Source organism: Phaethon aethereus (genome assembly GCF_964289735.1).
Source record: "Phaethon aethereus genome assembly, chromosome: 2".
In the NCBI taxonomy this organism is placed as follows: Eukaryota; Metazoa; Chordata; class Aves; order Phaethontiformes; family Phaethontidae; genus Phaethon; species Phaethon aethereus.
The window spans coordinates 93,168,604-93,192,152 of NC_138582.1; the positions used below are offsets into that span (position 1 = coordinate 93,168,604).

At 40.2% G+C, this 23,549-nt stretch overlaps 1 protein-coding gene across 1 annotated transcript in view; it reads left to right on the top strand.

Moving 5' to 3' along the window:
* The window catches only part of PHLPP1 (PH domain and leucine rich repeat protein phosphatase 1), a gene marked incomplete at its 5' end in the record, with an annotated part of 143,494 nt that overhangs the window by 101,651 nt on the left and 18,294 nt on the right, over positions 1-23,549 (top strand). Inside the window, 6 exons of the mRNA XM_082015441.1 lie at positions 4,999-5,149; positions 5,706-5,929; positions 7,898-8,100; positions 9,710-9,770; positions 11,700-11,795; positions 15,652-15,807. Coding sequence (XP_081871567.1) covers positions 4,999-5,149; positions 5,706-5,929; positions 7,898-8,100; positions 9,710-9,770; positions 11,700-11,795; positions 15,652-15,807 — 891 coding nt within the window. The remainder of the gene's footprint in view (positions 1-4,998; positions 5,150-5,705; positions 5,930-7,897; positions 8,101-9,709; positions 9,771-11,699; positions 11,796-15,651; positions 15,808-23,549) is intronic.

The window sequence follows — 23,549 nt, forward strand, 5'->3', positions numbered from 1 at the left end:
TTGTCTTAAGTTTGGAGGTAGTCTGAATTTAACTTGACATCTGTGATTATTTGTATATTTTGAAAAAATAGCTGCCTATATTTAAGGTTATTCCTTTTTGAGCATTGCCTTTGGGCAGTCTGTTGGTTTTTTTGTTTTGTTTTGTTTTTTAATACAATCTACCAATTAATTTTGGCATATAGACTCAAGTCTGTGTGCCAGAATTGTTGTTCCCTTGATAGTTTGAAATGCGAGTAGAGGGGAGAAATACCAGGATGACTGTTCCGGGTGTGTTGGCGTAAAGGCTAGTGAAGATACCAAAATTGCAGCTATCAGTCTACTTTTTTCCGTCTGTCCGTCTGTCTCTTTCCCCCCTGCCACGGGGTTTAAGAAAGGAGGAAGGAAATAAAAATTCAGATAAAGCTATGTTTTCATTTATTCTCTTAGCTAATGAAGAAATTGATAATTAATGGGTGAATTTGTTCACATTTCTTCTGATTTGACCAGAATCAATCTTTGTCCTCAAACTAAGTGACCCTCTTTCCTGACATGACTTTACTGCATCTGTTTTTGTGTGGTGCGACATGAGCTACTTGATTTCTCGATGAACTGCAGTCTTGTCCAGGGAAATGAAGTGGAAAATGCCAGCAGAGCTCCTGCTTCCTTGTCTCTATATTGAAAACTCTTCTGTGCCCAAGCTGGGGAGGGCCGCTGTTGAACTCAGTTAGGCAAAGCCTTCACCTGCAGTATCCAAGTGAATCTCTCAGCTACTGCAGAAGCAGTCTACCTCTACTCAGCTGTCTCAACGAATTTAGCAGGGCAAGCGGGCAAGAATAGTTCATTTTAATCGTCTAACTAATTTAAGGCTTTTACAATGCCACCTTTCTGGGAAGGGAAGTGCTATGACAGTATTTCTGGTGCTAGCTAGCTGCACCCTTAGGCAATAAGGCTCTGAATGGGTGAATGTGACGTGACTGCAAAAAGGCAGTGAGTTGGACCATTTATTTCCAAGGAGGAAATCAGTGCATCAGGTTTATATGGTTTATATTATTAAGTTAGTGGCCAAGTAGCAGACATTCGTGAAGGTGGCAAGTTGTAGTTCAGTTCCAACGCTTGCCAGAGAGCATCGATCTGCTCAGAAATGGTGTTGGAGCAGAGGGACAATTGTGCCACTGCTTGAAATGATGATGTTCAGCTGCAACCACAGCATAGTCATGAGACAGCCAAAATACTGGAGATAGTATTGGGAAAGTGATTGTTTTCCTTAAGCTGGGTCCCTTATTAAGCTGTGTCTTCTGTTTTGGGTGTAGTAAAACACTGATTTTTAATTGCTTTTGTTAAGAGTGGGGCAAGACTGGTTTTCTCAGATGAGTCTGTTATGGCTGCGTTTCAATGATGGTATATGGCCAATTCAAATATGTTATTCGCCCCTTTCCATAGTGGAACACAAATGCCGTACTGCGTAATGGAAATTCCTCTGCTGTGCACATCGGGTAGATCTGAATTTGAAATTAGCATGTCAGTTCACTGCCTTGCCGTGGTACAAACTTCTCTTGTTAGTCCCGCTCCTCATTTTGCGTATGTCAAACTAAAACCACTCCTGAAGTGGCAGCTTCAGGATTAAGTGGGCATTTTTTGGCTCAATTATGGCAATTAGTGTTCAGTCACGTTGCATGTTTAAACTCAAGGGTTGACATGTCAACATTTTGCTCTAGCTTAAAGTAGGACCATTTTTAGTCAGAGAAGTGAGCGTTTATGTATCAGTCATTACAACAGAAAGCTTACTAAGCTAACTGAACATAGCGTGTTGAGAGATGCTGTTCTCCAGGTTGACAACAAAGTCTAGAACAGGGGAAGGAGGGAGAAGAGGAAAGAAAGCATATGTATGGACTTGATGTGAGGTTATTACACTGTCATGCCTCAAATGAGCAATGTTGTACCTTTCCTTCTTTCCAGCAATGCCATGGGGGCAGCATCGATGTGTGCGCCTGCTTCTGGTAGGACTAAAGATTAGGGTGTGAGAAAAAAGTAAAGATGTTGCTCTGCAAAACCTATTTAAAGCCCAACACTGTGCAAACTCAGCAGCAACAAAAAGCTTGAGTCTGTAAAATACTTCTCCCCTACCTTATTTATATTGATGCTCTGAGTACTACTGACTGTAAATCTATCTAGATATAGAAAGCGCTATAAACAATTCAGCATTTTAATTGTGCAGCATGGCAGTGCTCCATAATGGAAGTGCACCAACCCATTTGTGATGTGGATAGTGGGAAGTAAGTGGCCAAAGATGAGAGGTAGCCTTAGATCTTAACTTTGAGCAAATGCCTGCTAGTTTGGCTTAGTAATGTTCTGTACTTGACAGTGCTCCATGATGAGAGATGGAACTTCAGCATTTTGTAAATGAACATGTTTACAAAGGAGGAAGAAAATACCTCTTTCCTGACAGTTGTCTTAAATGAATCTCTTAACTTTAAGCTTATTATGTGATTTAACAATGAACTCTCCTTTGCGTATTATTTGACATACACTTACGTGCATTTTCAGCACATTTTATCTGTATCACACAGATACATTTTGGGGTGGGGGGGGTTGATTTTTTTTTTTAACTCCTCTTTGACCTAGGACAATTATACACAAGAACACGTGCAGAAAACATTGGAACTGAACACTGCATTGGAGTTAGTTGATGTATTTCTTATCTTCCTTCACTACCATGCCCCCCACCCCAGTTCCAGTCCTCTTTCCTCTGTGTATTTGCTTGATCTTCTGTAATTTTATCTCAAGATTGTTTTTGGGTCTTATCATAGATTGTAGTTTTCACTTGTTTAGTGGGCAAAAGCCCTGAGACTGCTCTTCTGAGACTCCAGAGTAGTACAGGTAAAGGCTGTAGCCTCAGTGTCGATTATTATTAATGGGTTAACTCTTTTTTTTCATGGTTGACTTGAAAATTGGAATAGTTCCATGTCAATGTTTCTCCAGCAGCTTAGTTATTTTAACTTAATATTCCTGTCTTCACTACTATTTTCGCACTTACTTTTTCCCCCTGCCAGTATTTACTAATTTCTAAAGGCCCCGGAGTCCACTACTTCGAGCGCTCTTGTTTGCATTCGCAGTTGACTTTGAGGAAGATGTGGGACAGCTGTTCACGACACAGTTGCCCCAAATTTCAAGGCAGTATATCTGTGGCCTTGAATCTACAGTTATCTTCAAGATAAATGTGGGATTGTGGGTTTTGGTTCTAGGTTCAAGATTTTTAAGCCTTTTCAAAATAGAGGAATAAGAAGGGATAGTGTTTAAAATGTGGGTATGGGTTTTTTTCTGACAAGTAGCCCTCATTAGTATCAGCTAGCTTACCCTAGCGTCCTTTTTATTTTGCACATTAGTCGTCGTTTCTGCACCGTAGCATTTTTTCCCTGCAACAGTAATTTGATTGCAAGATTTCATTTAGTCTCCATCTAACTCTGTTCCAAACTTCTTCTGCCTCAAGCATGGCACAGGGTGTCCAAAATTTGTGATAACTCTGGCCATGATTTTTCCATTTTTTTTCTTCTGCCATCTTTGCACCAAAATACCAACAGAGAGCACAGCATTCCCTTGCTTGCTGCAAGCCTTTGTAAATATTAAGTGTATTTGTAAACTTTAAATGTGCTTATAGCCTGTCTTTTGAAAAGGACAAAATCCAGACTTCACTTACAACCCCCACTGAAATACAGTATGAAGGCATTACTTATATTTTCATGTTGAGTTTTAGTCAGTGGCATTAGCTTGATCTAGGCAATACTAAAGGTGCATGCCACCATCCTTAGCTGGTGAGGATCTCTAAGGTTTTTGGCATTAAAACTTTCTAACCTGTTTAATGCTTTAATGCTGTCTGTGTTTTCTGGTCGGGTGAGAACAAAGTGCTTTGAGGTAAGAACGTGCTGGGCTGACGTGGAGGCTGTGGATGCACTGGCACGTGTGATCAGAGATTACTTTCATGTGGAATCACAGTGTTCATAGATAGGTGCAGTTCTGCTTCCACCACCGTGTTATATAAAAGCCTGCTCACACAAATAAAGGACTTGAGCCTTAACAAAGGGAAACCGAAGTCCAAATAAAATGTCCTGGGGTAAACCGTGCCAGGAAAGAAACTTCCTCCCATCTATCGGAATCTGACACAGATCTTTTCATTCATCCTTTTACTTGCCTTTAGGCATACCTCCAGTGGTTGTTAGGCAACCATAATAATGTTGCTGAACATGCAGGCTGGCTAATTGGATTGTCCCCTTCTTGGGTTTTTTGGTTCAAACAGTGTTGGTGATTTTTAATAAGGCAAGCACATGCGAGTTGCTTTGTTGGCTGATGTGATAAACCAAAGGGCTTTTAAAGAGTTCTGTGACACATCAAGGACAAATTTTTGAAATCTATGTGAGCTTTGAGATTGTGCTTAATTGAAAGCATAAGAATTTGCCTCTGCCACTACAGAAGTCTGGCTAAATTCTGCTTTAATTCAGCACATTTCCACATTGTATTCAAACCAGCCTATTCTAATGAGAATTTTTGGTTGAAAGGCAGTATCTACTCACATGAATGGAGCTGAGCGGCACCACAAAAATTTAGTGTTCAAATAGGCCAAGAATTTCCTGCACCTTGTAACCAATGTTACTAGGGCAGTCTTACTAGCAAGAATGTGTTCATAAAAATAGCAATGCTTTAGTACAGGATGAGATGCCATAGAAGAAATTACATATATCATAAGGGTGGAAAGGGTTTTGTTCTTTGTTACACGCATAGGAAAATCTATTTAGCGTGTTGTTCAGGAGGGCCTGTTTCTCTGCCAGATTAACCTGAGTGAACTCTTGCAAGTGTTGAACTTGAGTGTCTAGTGTCTAGTGTCTTTCCCTGGTTGTTCTGAATATGTAAACTAAAAATGCATGTGATCTGCATTAGCATAACCAAACTTACCTTGTATTAATTATTGCTTATGCTCCACTTATTTGTCACTTTTTTATTTTTTATTTTTTTCTTATCTTCTTGTAGATTCACCAAGTTGAAGAGCCTTAACCTTTCCAATAATAATTTAGGAGACTTCCCACTGGCAGTCTGCAGTATCCCAACCCTGACTGAACTCAACGTGTCCTGCAACGCCCTCAGAAGTGTTCCAGCAGTTGTTGGCGAAATGCACAAGCAAGTACTTTCTTAAAACTTAACGTACATAGTCTGATAATATAGACAACAAGCAGTTTCATGACACTGTACATAATCTTGCTGTGAGAAACAATTTAAACCTGTTAGGTTTTGTCAGAGCAGACTGGCTTGTAGATCTGTATGGAAGTAGTTGTGAGCTGTGGGTGGAGAGGAAGCACCCTTTGTGTCTTGAAGCTCTTCCAGTACCCAGTATTTGACACAAGAGTCACCTTCATGGTAAAGATAATCTTTAAACCCCCTTGCTTATGTGCTTCAGTCATCACGCAAGTCACAATTCTGGACATGTTTGAAGGTACGATACAACTGTGTAGAACAACCTGCATTTCATAGTTGCAAGGCTTTTAATTATTTGGTTGATATCTTCTGTAGAAGACGTTACAGCATTATTCTTTAACATTTTTCTCTCATCTGCCATTTTGCATGTTTAATTTTACTGTATCTGCAGCAGATTTGTGTGTTTATAGGAAGGAAATGTGATTTAACAGGTCACTCAGTTTCTTCACTCTCCCTTCTCCCCCCCCACCTTTAATAGCTTGCAGACATTTTTGCTGGATGGCAACTTTCTCCAGTCCCTTCCTGATGAATTGGAGCATATGCATCAGCTCAGCTATGTGAGTCTATCCTTCAATGAGTTCACTGACATTCCAGGGGTGCTGGAGAAGCTGACTGCCATGGATAAACTCTGTATGTCAGGAAACTGCATGGATACCCTGAACCTACAGGTGTTAAAAAGGATGCCTCATATTAAACATGTGGATCTAAGGTAGGTATTTGAAAAAGGGGAAGAATAAGTAGGTCTAAATTATTGATGTTGAAACAGTTTCTCTTTGGCTGTCAGAATAGCTCCTGGCTATGAATCTGTGTTGTTAGTCCCTCGAACCATGTTTCTGGCAGTATTATGTAACTCACAGTACTTGCCATGACTTAGCACTCTTCTTTGAGGAAGAGGTAGCATTTAGGGGCATCAATAATTAGGAAAATTAATTCATACACAAAAAAACCCAAGCAAAACAGAGTCTGGGATGCTGGTAACTCCTGCAGTCTTAGCTGATGCAGTATTAGTATACTATAAATGATAGTCCCTCACTCAAAAAGCTTCTGTCTGAAACATTGCAGATATGTGAGATGAAGAAAAGGGCAGTGAAGGTGAGAGTACAAAACCAGATATTTTAGTATTTCTTGGTATTTTAAAAAGCCTAGTCCACCATGAGTAACATTATTTTATTGATGCCCTCAGCGGAGCCTAAACAGATCCTTATTACAAATGGCTGTGGTATGAGGTGGTTCTTTATTCTTACGGTCTTTGGGGAAGCCAGCATCTGCAGTCAGCTGGGCAAGGCTCAATTCAGAGCCTGAACCATGAGGTCCAAATAACAATGAATTCTAGAACTATTTAGTTAAATCAAGCTCTTCGAGCTAAAACTTAGTACTATGTAGATGTCAGACTTTGCAATCAGGGAAGGGCCAGCATAAGTTATAAAAAACAGCTAAAATAGATGGATAATTCGGAAGTGTATATGGCGGGGTTACAGTATGTCTGTGTGTTTGTATGTATGTTAAAAGCAAATAAATCGGCCTTAGTGTAGGGATGCTGTGGCTGAGTTCCAGCGGTGCAGCTCTAGCCCTCTCATTGTCTGCTGCATCTTTTCTGCACCAAACAGTGCTTCTTTGTAGTGCTACCTGGAATAGTAAATGTCAAACGTGTTTGTGAACTGTGCTTGCTGCACACTGAAGTGCTTTGCTTCGGTGAAATCAGAAGGAAGCACTGCTTGTAAGCTGAAAACAGAAAAAGCAGGCTGTGGTATTGGAGGGGGCATATTACCCATTTTCTTTTAACTGGAAAATGTAGCTACTTTGAAAGCACAACTGTTATACAGAGAGCAACTCTTTGAAAGCAAGAGTAACAACAAAACTGCAGGTATACGCCCTTATCCTCACTAGAGAGGCTCGGGGGACTGACAGAAGTTACTACACCAATTTTGGTGTTCTAGTCAGAGCTGAGTATTTGAAAGTGGACTCTCTGGAGTGCTCTGCCATCTCAAACGTTGCTGGGTTATAGATAATCTTATTTCAGTTGTAACTTTTGGGGAAGCTGCTGAGTATTGGCAGCGTCAACGCACACAGTGAAGATGTCATGAAATCCTGTTCTCTTTATTTGACATACCCACTCATCTTGGGTTTTTGATTTGTTTTCTTTCAATAACCATTTTCACGCCTCTGAATTTGCTTGCTGTGGAATGTGGCAAAGTGAGAGGCAAATATGGGAATTCATAAATCTCAATTTGGCCTTTCAGTAAGGCAAGAGGCTCTAATGTCTGCAGGTTACTCATACCTGCCAGACTTTTCCCACAGATGATCATGATAGACCAGCAGGAGCTATAGAGGTGTTGTTCTTTTCCGAACTATCGAGCACAAATAACAGCCAGATCATCTTTTATTTTTATAGGCACAATAACAGTAATACTTACGTTCTTGCAGAGCTTTTTATCAGTAGTTTTTCAAAGTAGTTTAGAAGGGAATTTGGTGTCATCATTCCATTGTCATGATGGATAAAAAAAACCGAGCTGATCCATCCTGCTTTTAAAATACCATAACAAAAGGGGAAAATTCTCTTGATCAGAACCTGGAGGCATGCTAGTTTAATCCAGCACAAAAAATTGTAGGGTGAACATTGGTTTGTCAGCAGCAGCCTGCCACATAACTACACTTAATCTCCATTTTTGTCTGCAAGGTTGAATTCAATTAGGAAAATGGAGGCCGATGAAATAGATTTTCTGCATCATGTGACCCAACTGGATCTCAGAGACAACAAACTTGGGGAGCTGGATGCGACAGTTTTTAACAATGTCGAAGTGTTACACTGTGAACGGAATCAACTGGTAACCCTCAAAATCAGTGGATATTTTCTCAAAGCACTGTATGCTTCCTCAAATGGTAAGTGTGTTTTCGGGGCAGCTGTGGTGGTGTTATCTGACTTCTGGTTTTCATACCTTGTTGTCTGTGGGATGTTTATGCGGAATGCAGCGCACGTAATCAGGAGGCTTTTGACGTGACTCTTGGATAAAAGGGTTTCACATGTGGCATGTCATGCTACTTCCAATTCTGAGCTTAGAAGTGACCTTCAACTAACATTGGGCTACTGATTTGGAGGTTTCAAAACTGTGAAAATCTTAAAATTTGGGCTGAAATTCCTCTCTGTGTCAGCAGAGAGGGCTCTTGAAGTTGTCAGTTCTTTGGGTTGTATTAATATGTTGCTTTACCAAGGCAAATAGGGAATTTATTGTTTTTCCCCAGAGTTGAGAAAGTTTGAACAAGTGGCTGTTTGTGAGACAAACTAAAAAAAAAAAATGTATTTTTGCTACTACCTCTAGCTGCTTACTCTGTCCAGAAAGCTACAAAATCTATAATGAGTAACTTCAATTTGTATTCAATAATAAAGATAATGCAGCATTTTCCAGTAGAGTATCTCCTGTTCCATGAATAGGATTTGTTTGATCTCTCTCTGGAAGCTGTTATTACTTTAAAATAGTGACGAAACCCGAGTATTTTATTGTTTGGAGTTGTTTGGTATGGAATAAACAAAATGCAAGCTCAGAGAGCTATGAATTTGCTGAACAGTCTGCACAGCCTTTAGAAGGCTGTCATCTTAACAATATCCAAGCCGGTGCCTTCATTAAGTATTCATGCCAGGATCTTTGTAGCTGAGAAAAGTTAATCTGAGCATGTACTGTGCAATGTGAACTGAGAACCCGAGTCAACCCGTATCTTGCAATCGACTGCCTATTAGGTCTTGCTGTTCCTCCTGGCTGTCCTCTCTTTGCACCCTCAGCCACCTTGTTTTAGTTTCATCTTCCCAAGGAACAGTGATGCTTGTTACAGTTTCACTTTAGTGGATTTTTGGTAGGCTTAAATAAATGTCTGTTGTCTTTGTTTCAACCTTAATGCTAAGCATTAGGTACCTAAAACCCTTGGAATATGAAATATTATTGAAGCAATCAAAATACAACATTGCTAGCAGTAATTGAGATGCTATGAAAGGTCTGTAAGGGATGCAAAGGCTCATGTAATGTGTCGAAAAATGCTCTGGATCTTGCCGTGTCCTGGAGGACTCTGGGGTACTCTGTAGCTTGCTGTTCCAGAGTGGGGAGTCTCCCATGCCTGTACAATTAGTGACCAGTGGAAAAAAAATGTAGAGTGGCTTTGTGACTGGCTGTTCTGGGCAGAGGGGGGCAGAGGTGAAGTTACAGCTGGGACAAAAATGGTAAATTGAGAATTTTCCATGAAACTTTTAAAATCCTCCAGTTTCTCCGCTCTAATCAGTTATGTAGTGTCTGTCATAGCACGTACAACATACTACAGCAAATGTACTCAGACATAATAAAGAAACAAAATTCAGTTCACAGAGGTCCAAATACTCAGAAGTTTTTTAGGTTACTGACTTGTTCTGAAATCTCCGGGTGTTAGCTGCTTAAAGTAACTTACGGAACAGCCATTTAGGTGCAATTCTTTCACTACTTTTGTTTTAATGTATTTTTCCCCCTAGAACTTGTTCACCTTGATGTGTATCCGGTTCCTAATTGCCTGGCTTATATGGATGTTTCTAGGTAAGAGTATGTTTTTTTCTTGGGCCTGTAAAATACACATCAATGAGGCTTATGAAAAAATGACATTCACTGGTATTTTACTGGAAGGGATTTGGGGCAGGAACTGGACCTTGAAATATGAGGAGACTGATTCTCAGAGTTAGAGGATGGGCTTTTTTTCTAGTGGCCAATTCTTCCCAGTTTCCTTTTTATAGATTTACGTTTTACATGTTGGGTTTTTTTAGTCCTAAAAGCAAAATGGGCCTTCATAGTTAAAGGAAAAGAGTTTTCCTGATTTAAAGATTTCCTATCTTATAGAGATACAACACAATGATTCAAACATGCACCAATATGAGACATGTACAGAAGTTCCTTTTTGGATGTCTGTGTCGCAAGCCCAGTGTAGGTGACGGTTCAGGAGTTTACTCATCAGTTCTGCAGCTCATCGTTGTGCTCTGCAGCCCTGGCTGCTGCAGGGATGCCTGCAGTTGCCATTTGAATGCATCCATAAATGTCACCGTAATGAGAAAGGTGGGATAAGGAAATAAATGGAAAAGGGAGTGTTTTAGCGTGTTTTACAATTTAAGGACTGAATCAGGAAAACACTTTATACATTTGCTTAATGTCTGTCTTATTTAAGGAATTACTTATCTGCATGTTGAAGTGATAATCTCATTCATTAAAGAGTGGTTTAAGCAGGCTTTTTAAGCTACTGAATTAGTGAGTTAACCTGGATGAGTGGCAATCAACCTCAAAGTTTCATCAACCATGAGTTACTCACATTGTGCACCTAAGTATAACACAGAGGTGTGACTAAATAATTGATTTATTGAAAAGCATTCTTTGTAAAGCTGTGTTCTCCATTTAGCCGTAAATGAAATTGGTGCAGAATGCATGATTTTGATCACAAAAACCCTTTTTGTGCTGCAGTTCAGTGATGGTATTGTAACTAAATGGGTAGGATGTCTTTAGCTTCTTGGCTCGCTTGGAATTTGGGAAATGTGTTTGAGATTGAAAGGAAGCTATCTGAGGATAAGAGGGGTTGGGTTGCCATCGTGTATTTCAGTTAAAGGCTATTGCATGATAAACTATAGGATACAAGTACATGAAAGCATGAACACTGATTTATATTCATGCTGTAAGGGTCCTATTCCTGAACTTCAAGTCTGCGAGTGCCTGAATATTATGTGATGCCCAGTTTTGCATCTGTGTATGCTAACTGAAGTAGTGGTTACGTGAATACACATGCACACAATTGCCTCCCTGTATTTTGTGCTGCTAATTTTTGTCTTTAAGGCAGGATTCATGGGTACCCCACTGTGCCTAGCTACATGTTTTCAGTGCAATATTTGGAAAAACTTACCTCTAAGAACTTAGTTTTCAGAAGGGTCAGTTTCTGTGAAGACAAACGCAACAAAAGCAAAATGCATGACTTTAAAGATACACAAAAAACCCCAATTTTGCTCTCTTGCTCTAGTCAGTGAGATAACTGAAAAGTGGTATAGTAGGTTTCAGGACTGAATTTATGGGGGATTGAAGATGTGTGTTTCAACTGTGTAGGGTGTGAATGTCTGCTGACTAGTAGCTCCAGTTTTCTTCTCCATGGAGAGACTTCTTCATCCTTGATAGTCTGGTACTCTTAATACTTCTTCCCCAATAGTTCAGAAGCAGCTGTTTCCTCTTTTTTTTTTTTTTTTTTTCCCCTTTCTTTTCTTAGTGGCTGCACATCTAGGGAGATAATAATGCTGTTATATTTCTTGCCCCCTCACTCAGGACCTTACTGCCGTGGTAGTGCCCTTAGAGAAGGAGGGGTGATACAATCTCACAGGAAAAATTATGTAGGAAATTTATTTCCTGCAAGTGTCTGAATCTCTCTTGAGGCTGTATTCTTAATAGTCTTTATATCTCTATTATCATTTAGTTATACCTCTTTGTGTTCTTTATTCATAGAAATAACCTGGAAAACCTGCCTGAGTGGGTATGTGACAGCAGGAAACTGGAAGTGTTGGATGTTGGCCACAATCAGATACGTGAGCTGCCTGCCCGGTGAGTCTTGCAGACCAGTTGCATAATGTGGAACAGGATAAGCAATTCAGAAATAATTGCTGATTCAGTGTTTAGCTTGTTCCAGTCACTGTCAGGCCCGTTTTTCTTTTGTTTGATTTTATTTTTACCTTGTGGGGTGTCGTCATGCCTCAAGCTTCCACCCAGCCTTTCTTCTTTTACTTTCATCCAGAGAAAGCAGTGCCTTTGAACTCTAGATGGAAGTTTTGAAGCTGTTCATGTGGCTGTTCGGGCAAGAAAGGCCTTCATTTTTAATACTGAATATTAAATATTTACAGGCATAACTTTGCATGACAGTTTAGTGATCCAGAACTTCTGACTTAGTTTCAGGGGTGCCTAGAGACTCCAGTTCATAGCCCTGTTTGAGTGAAAAAGGGTTGAGAGAAGAAGGTAAAGTCTCATCAAGCAAGCAAACTCCTGCAAGTAGAGCAATCACCTTCACTACAAAGATGATCTCTTTTCCAGGTGTCTAAACTTGAAATTGATAAATGCAAATGATAGGAAAGCAAGTGAACAGGAAGGAAAATAGGAGTTGAGTTTAAATAATGAATGGCTCCCCCCCACCCTCCAAAGAGACCTGTTCCAAGTGAATATACTGGTCAGGTACTGGTATTGAGAATTTTTAAGTCCCTGACATCACTGGAAGAGAGCTGTCATTCTTGCCTGCTCTGTACGCTTCAAAAGAGATGTTGTGAAAGAGGGAGAACATACTAGGCACAAAGGGTGAAATTGTGTGGGGATGTGCACAGCCATTGAAGATTGTAGATAGCTAGTGTATGAGCTATTAAATATTTTCCTTGCAGAGCTGTACAGCACAGAAGATCATCAGAAACCAAAAAGGATAGTTTTGCCTGGGTCAGATGAATGTGCCATATGGTGTAAACTGGCAGTTTTAAGTGTATAGACTTCAGAAAAAGATGTGAGGAGATTTAACAAGTAAACTAACGGGCTAACATGCAGACTATTAATCCCTCTGTTTTTTCACATGAAGTGAAACTGTGCCTACTCAGAAGGTGGGGCGAGCAAAAGTTCACTTGCCTTTCATTTGCACTTCATAACAGCAAGGAGTATCAAGGCATACCGGATATCTTTGGGAGATTAATGATTTAGCTGAAATTAGGTACAGTCAACATCCCACTTGTCTCTCCTGCCATCTTATCATTAACCCCAGGAAATAGCTTATCTTTGAAAGCTTTTCTTTTTGTAGTATATGTCTAGATAGCTTAGCTCCTAATAAGTCAGCTCAGTTTTAGGGCCCAGTTCAAAACACGGGATAAGCTTTGAACGGTCTGTTAAACTTCAGGGATATTTGTGTCTGGATTCAAATGCAAATGTCTCAGGCGTATAAGACCTGCTGTTAAGTATCAGGTAAATAATAGTGCCCAGTGGGTTCATGTGCACTGCTGTGTGCTTTTCCTTCTACATAGAATAGCACTCTGAAAACATGTGAAGTGAGTGAGCAGGACTCTCCTAGGAGGATGCTTGCAACTCTAACCACAGATGTTCAAGCCTTGACTGACCAGCAGTTTCCAGGAAGGCTGAAGGTTGCACCTAATCTAAACTATGGTTGATGCTATGTGCATTTGCCTTGAAACAGAAGAACAATCCTTGAAGACAAAGAGCTGAAGCAGTTGAGATAGAGGACTGTGTACTAATGTTTGTCCCAATTAAAGAAAATGGGAACGATGTACACTGGGCTGTAATGCAGCCATTTCTGCTTTCAAAGCACTCAAAGATAACAAAAAGGGTACTTTGTCCTGCATAGCTAAGACTAACTCATTGTCACAAAACTGACATTGCCACAGATTCTTCAAAGAAAATGGAAATGCTTCAATTAAAAGTTGCCAAAATGACCTTGTTGCCACCGGCAAACAGGTGTCTGTATGTATTTTTGTTCCTTTTTGTCTGTTTTTATAAAAGATCTATCTGCATTCGACATTGTATTCTCTTGAACAGTTGCTTACTAAAGGAATTGGTTGAATGCTTTCACCAAACCACATTTTTTTTGAAGATGCTGATGCCGAGTGGCATGCTTGTCCTTAGAAATTTGACCCCATCAAAACTTTCAGTGGGAGTTGGGCAAGTGGGGAAGCTGCCTGTAGCTAAGAGCACTCCCGGTGTCCTGGCTCCCCACCCAGCTTGAGAAGTAGGTGGCCCGGGCTCATCAGGAGCTCACTTAGTTAAATGCTGGTGGTTCAACATCTCTTCAGGGAGCCCAGTTTCTTTCGTGCTTGTGTAACTTGGAAAACAAGAAAAAACCCCAAACGAGAAAAAAAAAAACTCAAAGACTTACTCAGTTCTTCTGAATTATTTATAAAATGGATTTTCATGTAAAAGTGAATTGCTGTGGTTTTCACCATGATTTTTAACTTTTTTTATTTAAAAATGGCACTACCCCCACCCATCAAAAAACCAAACCCTAAAGTGATCATTTTTTGTGGAGGTGGTGTCACCCAATTCTGTTTTTTCCCGTAATGTTTGGTGTTGATGATACTGGCCAGTCTTGATTAGGAGAGGAAATAGAATAGTAAGGCAAATCCATAACTGAGAGAGATTTTCAAGCAGCAGTGAAGTGAAACAGAAATGGTTAAATGACAAAAACATAACAGATATGCTTATCACTGTATGATTAAGTCTTTTCACCCTGAGTTGATCCTTCTGGAATGATACAGCTGGCTGTTGACTTGCATCCATGGTCATAACACAGATGATCCAGCCAACTGAGATAACTGTTAACGCTGGCGCACAGATACGGAGTATGACTGTATCTGTCAAGGGGAAAATACTCGGCATACTTCATTGATTATTTTGGCACAATAATCCAATGACCTGATGTATTGCAGGGAAGGGGGGAGGCTCTTTTTGTGTATTTGGGTCATTGTAACAGAGGGAAGAAGGTTTTTGCTTTAATGCTGAGTAATTTGAGAGTCTTTGATTGAAACAGGTCAGCATGATGCACAGGCTTGCCAGATTAAACAGTATGGTAGCAGGAATGTAAGACAGGTGGTGGATGAAGAATAATCTTTTTTTTTTTCTTGATTTGCTGAAAGTGGTTCCTGTTCAAAATCAAGAGTTGCTCCATTTTTGAGGTTCTTAGATGCAGATTTTAAACTCCTTATTAAGTTGTTTATACTGCAAGTTTTAGCTTTACTATTTGGTCAAAACAGCTGTTTGTTCTTTCCTCTTTGTTGCCCTCTTCTTCCCCCTCCCCTTCTCCCCCAGCCCCCTAAAAAATGGAGCGGGGGGATGGGACTCCAGGTCATCTATCGCTTGTAAAAGCTCAAGAAAAGTAAAGCCGATTAGATAAATTTCATTCGCTGTAGAACTGGAAAGGAGGCTTTATGTTAGCCTGGTATTAACAGAAAAGGAGAATGGGGGGGTGGGGAATTGCATTGGATTATGAGTCAGCACATGATGAATAAAGCAGTATGAAGCTTGTGGGGTGACTGGTGATTTCACCCACACTTCTGGAGTTCTTCCATTACATAGGGGGATCCCACAAGTGCAGTTTTCTGCAGCCATTGTTAGCAATTACCTCCTTCACTCTCATGCTTCTATATTCATATTTTATACAGTGCAATAAGATAATGCTTTCTAACTACTTTCATTCCTGAATCATCCTTAAACCACCTTCCCTGTCTCTGAACAACCTTTTTAAGAAGTTGGTGGAGAGTGGGAAGACATCCTTGGATCTGTGCGTAATTAATACCATGTCTGCTAATCAGTTGGCTGAATCACTTTCTTGCAGTGAACTGTGATATCACACCTAAATGCTCAAAGCAACTCTTTAGATTTGGTTTAGATTTTTCTCATTTTTGGTGTTTTTTGTTTCTCTAAGGTTGTTTTACAATAGTAGCTTGCGTAAGCTGCTGGCAGGACATAACATGTTAGGAAGGCTACCAGATCGGCTGGAGCGAACGCAGGTGGAGGTCCTGGACGTGCAACACAACCAGCTCCTTGAACTGCCATCTAACCTGCTTTTGAAAGCAGACAGGTAAATATAAAGAAATTTGATCTTGACTTGCATGTGAGGAACCTTGCTTTGTGTGTTACTGAAAGGGTGATCTGAGGTTCCCCTAATTTGAAAGCTGCCCAGCCTTGTGTGGTAAGGACAGATGTCTCCCCAACTCACCAAAACACAAATTCTTTTTATTCTGGTTTTGTAGCCTTATATGGTTGCTTCTTTTTCCCTACAAGCTCCTACTGAACACCTACTTCTTGAAATCTATCTGTAAAGTGAAGCACATGCTATTTTCTACTACATACACTGAGATGGGTTAGTGGCAGTTTCTTTAAATATGCATTTCTTAGGCTTGTTTGATGGAGTGTGAAAGCTTTTTTCCCCCTTCAGTCAGAGGCTAGAACTTATTTATACCTGTCAAACAAAACAAAATCTGTGCATAAGGCTGTCAGAATAACTCATTTATTCCCCTGTCCTCGCTTTGTTAATTTTTTATGCTTTTCAGATGTTTGTCCCTAATTTAGCTGGTGTCACCACTTGATCTGCTTTCTGAATTCTTATTTTTATGATGCTGTTTCTTTAGTCTCAGAGTCTTCATAATCTTTCTTCCTGCATATGAACACGTCTTGTAAAGTGTCTGTGATTGAAATAGGGGAGGTTGGTAGCATAGTCTGGGGTTGGTGGATGGGCTTGCCCTGCTTGGTGTCAGCGTTCCTTGTACCTCTGCACTTCCACATACGGTCATGGGATTGATTACTGAGGGCTCAACCCATGCATAATGTAACAGACGGTGAGACTGTGTGCTGTGGGGTTTTATTTCTATCCTAACTGTGACAAAAGGAACACATAACACCTGGGTTTCTTGAGAGGTGGAGAAGCAGAAGTAATGGCGATCTCACTGTCACAGGTTCTCACCCAATTAAGAGTATTGCAAAACCCTTATTTTTATACTGTTGTCCATTCTGTCATGAACCTCTGCTTAAATTTCTGGGGATTCACAGTATTGGGAGTTGGAGAAACAGGTTGGTGGTTGAGATGGTTTCTAAATAAATTCTTAATTTGACGTACTCTTGAACACTAATGTTCTGAGGAATTTATTGTTTCGGTTAAAAATTATCTTTCAAAAGGTGGACTTTACTAGGACAGGGTTTTGAGTCTGGAAAAAACAATATGACATTTCAGCCTTGATTTTCTTTAAAGAACTTGCATACCTGTCCACATTTAACCCATCCAAAAGGGTACCACTTTTGGAACAAATTGATTATCAGCAAAATTATTCTGATGTCAATTTATTGTTTCAGTGGAGACTTTACATAAAAGTGCAGTCAAAGCATTGAAACTTAGAAAAACTGCTACTGTAATAATGCAGTTATCTGGCACATTTCTGTTTAAAAGTGGTGCAATTCATAGCCTGTTCATGCAGCAAGGATGTTTCACATGAGCAGTTGTAATTGTGTTGTGGATGACTTTCCAAACTATTGTACATTAGAGATTGTAGGAACTTAAGAAACGAAATCTTGTAAAAAGCTTTTTTACAGAAAGTTGCGAGATAAGGTCAACTTAAAAAATCCTGTTTACAGGTCTCAAGTTAAAACTCCTGTCTGTTGGAAAGGAAAGAAACCTTTAAGTAAGATTCAGAAAGCTACTGGAATCTTTGAAGCAAAGAGAGAAATAATTTTGTAAAATTTGTATTAAAAATAGTTTATAGGTCTAGGATGTAGATTAGTGCAATTTTGGCAGTGAGAAAGAACCTGAATAAATTCTTTCATACTGCAACTCACTTTTTTAAACTTGAGCTACAAAACTGTAGACAGCTTTTCACTTTTTTTTTTTTTTTTTGGTACCAAAATGAACAAGTACAGGCAAAAACCAGAATTGGGGGTAGATTTCCAGAGTTTGCCAAAAGAGTGCTGAGAAGAGGTAGAATTAAAAAATACGTTGAGTAACAGTATTAAATGGCTGATTCAGGCTTGGGGATTTTTTCCTGTTCTGCAGCTTTCGAGCAGTACAGGACACAAGTTTCCAAAGTCTTCTGCAGGTATTAACAAAGTCACATACTGTCGCAGGAGGTTAATGGAGCTTACCCATTCTGGCATCTCATTGCTGCAGCCTCTCTCAGTTGTGATAATAGAAGCAGTTGGCTTGGGTGGGATTTTCCCCCTTGCTCCCTACCTCTTTACTGGTTTAGATGACTTGGCTTGCAAGTGGCTTGTCCATGCTGGTCCTCCTATGACTGCTGCAGAAGTGATAGCTGTGAAGGAAAGCAGCAGTGCAGATTAGTGCACAATGTCCAATTTTTAAGTTTGGAATTTCCTACAGGAAATAGCTTTCTTTCTATTTTGTTTTCAAATGTTCACATCTGTCAGCAGCTAAGTGTCAACAGAAATGGGTTTGGGCCAGGGAAAGGTGTTCAGTTTGGTTTGTTTTGTTTTAAAAAGGTAAAATGCTTTTCTTCTCCAAGTGTCCCCTGGGAAGCACAATCTGGACTGCCAGACATGCCAAGAGAACTGGGTTTCCCGAGCGGTCTGCCATGGTCTCTACCCAGCATGTAATGCTCAACAAATCACTTCACCTTACAGAACATTTATGTGTCCATAAGATGACTTACCTTTTGCAGCCTTGAAAAGATGAGGTTATTTTTTTGGAAAGGTACTCGGGTTGATGCAACTGATAGATGATATCTTGTCTGGATATGAAGTCTCATGCTGTGAATTATAAAGACTTTCTCCTTCTCGATCCTGAATATTTGATGAAGTGGGTGTGAAGTGCCTTGGGCAAACTTCAGCACAAGCACTGGTGGGCTTTGACATCTAGAACATCTGAGGAAGGGAGGGAAGTTGGTGCACAAAGAGAATATCACTTTCACACAAAAAAAGGGAAGAAAACTTAAAAACCTCTGTTCTCTTCATAGAAGAATCAACAAACATAGCTTTTCTGCCTTGATCCTTCAAAAAACAATGAAAAGGTGTAATTCTTTGCTGAAGAGTATCATTTAGGGATATTTTGTTGGTCTGCTTTTTAATGAATTCTCTGTTTTAAACTGTTACTTGAAGAAAAATTGAGAAGTAGCCTATGAAACATTTCTCTGAGCAAGACAGAACTTGGTTCTGTTTATTGCACTGAAAATATGCACATCTTGATCATGTTAGCAAGGATTTCTCTTGTAGGGTGGGGATTTTCTTGGCAAGATGAGCACCACAGAGGCAGCCAGATAATCTCTTCATTTCTCATTACCAGATGCTGCAAAACCAGAGAATTCATGCAAGTGCTACAGCTGATAGGGAAAACTCCAGGCTGAGTCCGGAACCATTTTTTGTGCACCTGCATTCCTGCAGCCTTTCGTTTCTATCCACTGCTTCATCTGTTGTGATGCCTTTCCCACTCTGTCCAATTCTCATACAGACTTTTTACTGCCTTCCTTGACCACCTTGCAGCGAACTACCATTTAATGGCATGAAAACAGTTCTACAAAATGCTCTTTGGATAAGATGGGCAAGCATTCAAGAGCTTTAGCAGAGTATGGTAGAAAAGCAGTGGCAGTGGTCAGGGGGTTTAAAAATGGAGACACAGTGGTGAAAAGGGAGGGTTTGCCTCTTGCCTGAGCTTCCTTTCTAGTTAGTATGAATGTTTTTGGTATAAGCCCTTAACACAGACGTTGGACTATTTAAAGCAGTTATGTGGTCAAGATGTGTAGCTGTGATGTGCAGAGCTTAAACCTTGGGCTTTGTTCTGTAGTGTCTGGTAGCGGCCAGCTGTGGTGGCTAAGCCTGTGGCAGATATTTGGAGCCTGTCTAGGTTCTTGTCTGCATGATTCTAGTTTTCAGCTTTGTTCAGCTGTTATCTGTTTTGATTTTGCTGTTTGTTTATTTGTTTGCTTTGATTTGATTTAATTTGTTCGGGGTTTCTATTTTTTTTTTTTCTTCCCCTGGAGTTCTGGAAAGTGACCCAGTTAAGCTTGCTCTTCTTCGATATTTGCCATTTGCATCCACTCTGACTGCTTCTTTTTGATGCAAGTATTCAATCCTATCATGGATGCAGAAGTGACAGAGGAAACAAATGCAAATGAATGCAAAGAGCTATTTGAGTGTTTGATGCACATACTTTTGTTGCAGAAACGCTTAGCTGCATTTGTTTCTTGGCTGGTAGGGTAGGGTTTGCAAGCAGATATATTAGAAACTGAGGAAATCCCAGTTAATGAAACAGTTAAAGATAGGTTAGAAAGTAAGAGCTGAGAAGACAGCAGCAAAGTGGTTTTTTTGGCAGTCCGTCAACAGGAAGGGGATTCACTTGAATGTTTCCGTCCTTTCATTAATTTTTGTTTTGTTTTGTTAAGGAGCAGAAATAGCCTCTTTGCATAGGCTGGCAAAACTGCCTTCATTTTTTTTTTTCTTTTTCCTCCCAGACATGCTTAGCTTACAGGATTCTTCCTCACACACCTGCTACCACAATCCTAAATTATTTTAGGATTAGGAGATCAGAAATTGAGGGCATGTCTCTGCAGAAGGGACGGAAGAAGAAATTTTGTATTTTGATTGCTCTGTGTGCTGATGGAGATCGTGGGGCACAGGCCAAACTGGAGATCTTGGTTTCTCTGCATATTCTCTTTTTTCAGCTGCAGTATTCTTTCCAGCTCTTATCAGTACTTTCAAGCTAAGCATAGTGGTTCTGATTTGCTGCTGCTTGGCCATTGGATGCGGTTGTCTGTGTTGCTCCTTTTAATGTTGAACGTTCCCAAGCTTTTTGGAAGAACTTACATTTTTCAGCGGTGGCTGTGTCTTACTAGCAAGCCAGGTTTGCCGTGCTACCTCAGAAAATGGTGAGGAATTGGGAGATGCTGTGTTCTCACAATTGTCTATATTCAGCTTGTGTATGCTAGAGGTGTAGGCATCGGTGTTAAAAAAATTTGAACCTTTTGCAGTTTTCAGTAGAAGATTTTCTTCCGCTGCTTTTGGAAGTTCAAATTGAGATCAGAATCCTCTGGGTTTAAATAGGGAATGCATGTGACTGCTTATTAGGTCTGTTTTGTTGAATTAGATCCATGTCCTTGATTCTAGCCTAATCTTTCTGACAGTTTTTTTTTCTGTTTTGTCTCTTGGAGAAGTTAAATCCAGCAAGGGATTGTACTTTAATAGCCCATAAAACCAAAGGTGTCTTATTCCAGCCAGAGATCAATGTTTATATTAATACCCCAGAGGAGAATTTGCACCTTGTCAATGCTGAAGAATTCTGGCACTTCCCTGCCAGTGCCTTTGTTTCTTTCTTAATCTCCGACACTCTTTTAGCACCTGTTAATTCATGCTCTCCTTGCTATGTTATACTGTATGTGCGCAGGCTGCTGAATTCAGGTTTTTGTAGAGATGCTGTACTTTTTTCATGAGCTTGTGGTATAGTGTGTGGGTGGAATTGGAAAGGGAAACAATTAATTTTGGACTGAGCTTTAATACTTGACATTCTGCTTCCATCTGATAAGCAATATGAGTGGGATATCTTCAAGGAACATGAATCAAGTCTAAGTCCATGCACAAGAGAGATGGGAACAGTTGTGCCCAAGTAAATTTCCACTCCTCTGGGGAGCATCTGTAAGATGTGCCTTCTAAGGTAGCAGCTGGCGCATCGCACGAGGATGAAGAAATGGGGGAGTGGAAATAACCTGGAGGAGGACTCCTGTGTTAAATCAGTGTAAGGGAAAACTTGATGGGCAAGTACAGGTTTTTTGGGTGGGTTTTTTGGTTTGGTTGGTTGGTTGGGTTTTTTTTTTTGGCATAAGATTATAGCACAGGAGTGACAAAGCTTTGGCAGTAGCAGTCAGTAGCTGGTTCATTCCGTTCTCTGCCCAAATGGTGTTGTCCCCCCCTTTTTTTTTTAAATCCAGATAATTTCTTGAAAGAATTATAATTTGAGAATGTTTTTACCATTTTAATGTAACAGCTGGTCAAAAGGAACATGTAAATAAGCAGCATACTCTTTTCTAAAAAGTTAATTTAATTCTAATGATGTCAGCTACAGAGAGAGATCAGAATGTGAGTATCCTGAACCCGACTGTTGATTGCTACCCAGCCGTGAGTTGTTACGTGTGGGGTAAGTGGGAGGCCCTGCTACCACAGGGTTCCTGTTCTAGACTGTTTGCAAGATTTTGCTAGCCACCTAAACCTTGTTCACATCAAGGCACTAAACTGTAGGTCAGGATGATGGGGATTTATTTCCAACGTTACAGTATCCCTTCCTGGAAGGTTTGGCAAAAGGGCAGGGGGTTACAGAGTAACAGCCCTGTCCTTTCCCCATTGGAAAATACATGCATCAAAACTTACTTTTGGCAGAAATACGCAGATTCCGGCCACTGTTAATACGAATGAGGGAACAGCTTGAAATTTCTTTTTGTTTTCCATCAATGTTGAATTGATTGTAGACCGTATTAATTTCAACTTTATCAGAGCAATGTACCTTTTGTTACTCAAAGCTTTCAGCTGTGTTTTGGGCTAGCTGTACTTGAGCAAACTTATGTTCTTCTGAACTTTATAGCCATAGGATGCTCTCTAGGTTATCTGTCTGGCGCTTTTTGTTTATTAAAAGAAGGGACCTGTGAAACACTAGAGGTTATTATGCTGCAGCTTTCAAGAACATAAGTAAAATACAGATTCCTCTTCAGGGTGGCGGAACATGCCTTTCTTGGGGGATGTTTTTCTGCCACCTCCTCATCCCCATCTTATTCCTGTGAAAGTTCACTTTTCACAGAATCAAAAAAGTTGGAAAAGACCTCTAAGATCAAGTCCAACCGTCAAACCAACACCACCATGCCCATTAAACCATGTCCCGAAGTGCCACATCTACATGCTTTTTAACATCTCCAGTGATGGTGACTCTACCACCTCTCTGGACAGCCTGTTCCAATGTTTGACCACTCTCTCAGTAAAGAATTTTTTCCTAATATCCCATCTAAACCTCCCCCGGCACAAATTGTGGCCATTTCCTCTGGTTCTATCACTAGTTACTTGGGAGAAGAGACCAACACCCACCTCACCACAACCTCCTTTCAGGTAGTTGTAGAGAGCGATAAGGTCTCCCCTCAGCCTCCTCTTCTCTAGACTAAACAATCCCAGCTCCCTCAGCTGCTCTTCATAAGACTTGTTCTCCAGACCCCTCACCAGGCTTAAACTTAAACTGGGAAAGGCAGCTTTCCCAGCAGTCTTAAACCTTTTTATTACTTAAGCCTCTTCAGGCTGAGCTGAAGACAACCATTTTGTACTAATGAGGGGTACAAAAGATATTGCGGCTTTAATGTTAATCAAAGTGTCTTTTTTGTGGAGAAGGAAGACTATCATGCATGTTAGGTTGAAGTTGCCAAAGTAATAGTTGTCTGTACTTTAGCAATAGGTGTGTTTGCTGCTGTTTAATTAAGTACAGGAACCGTTGATGTGGTATGCTTCAGTTTTAATAATCCAACTTTGAATGAGCTTAATATATTTTTAGGTTATAGCTAAAGGGTGAAATTGAGCAGCATCTTTTTAGAATAAATAAATAATTTTAAAGTCCTTTGCAGCTGCTTATTCCCTTCTCTGTATTAATCCTCCCTCTCCTCCCTTCCTCCTCTGGAGTTTTACTGCCCTTGTGAATAATGAATGAGCCTGAGGATTAAACTGTGTTTCTCCAAAGTGGACTCCTCTGTCTGTGTAGAACAGCTAACCTAGTTTCAGCTCTGTGCAGTGCTGAGAGATTTTTGCTTCTAATGGAAATAGTGGGTTTTTTAATCCTTTGGCATCCCACATGACTCCTGTAGC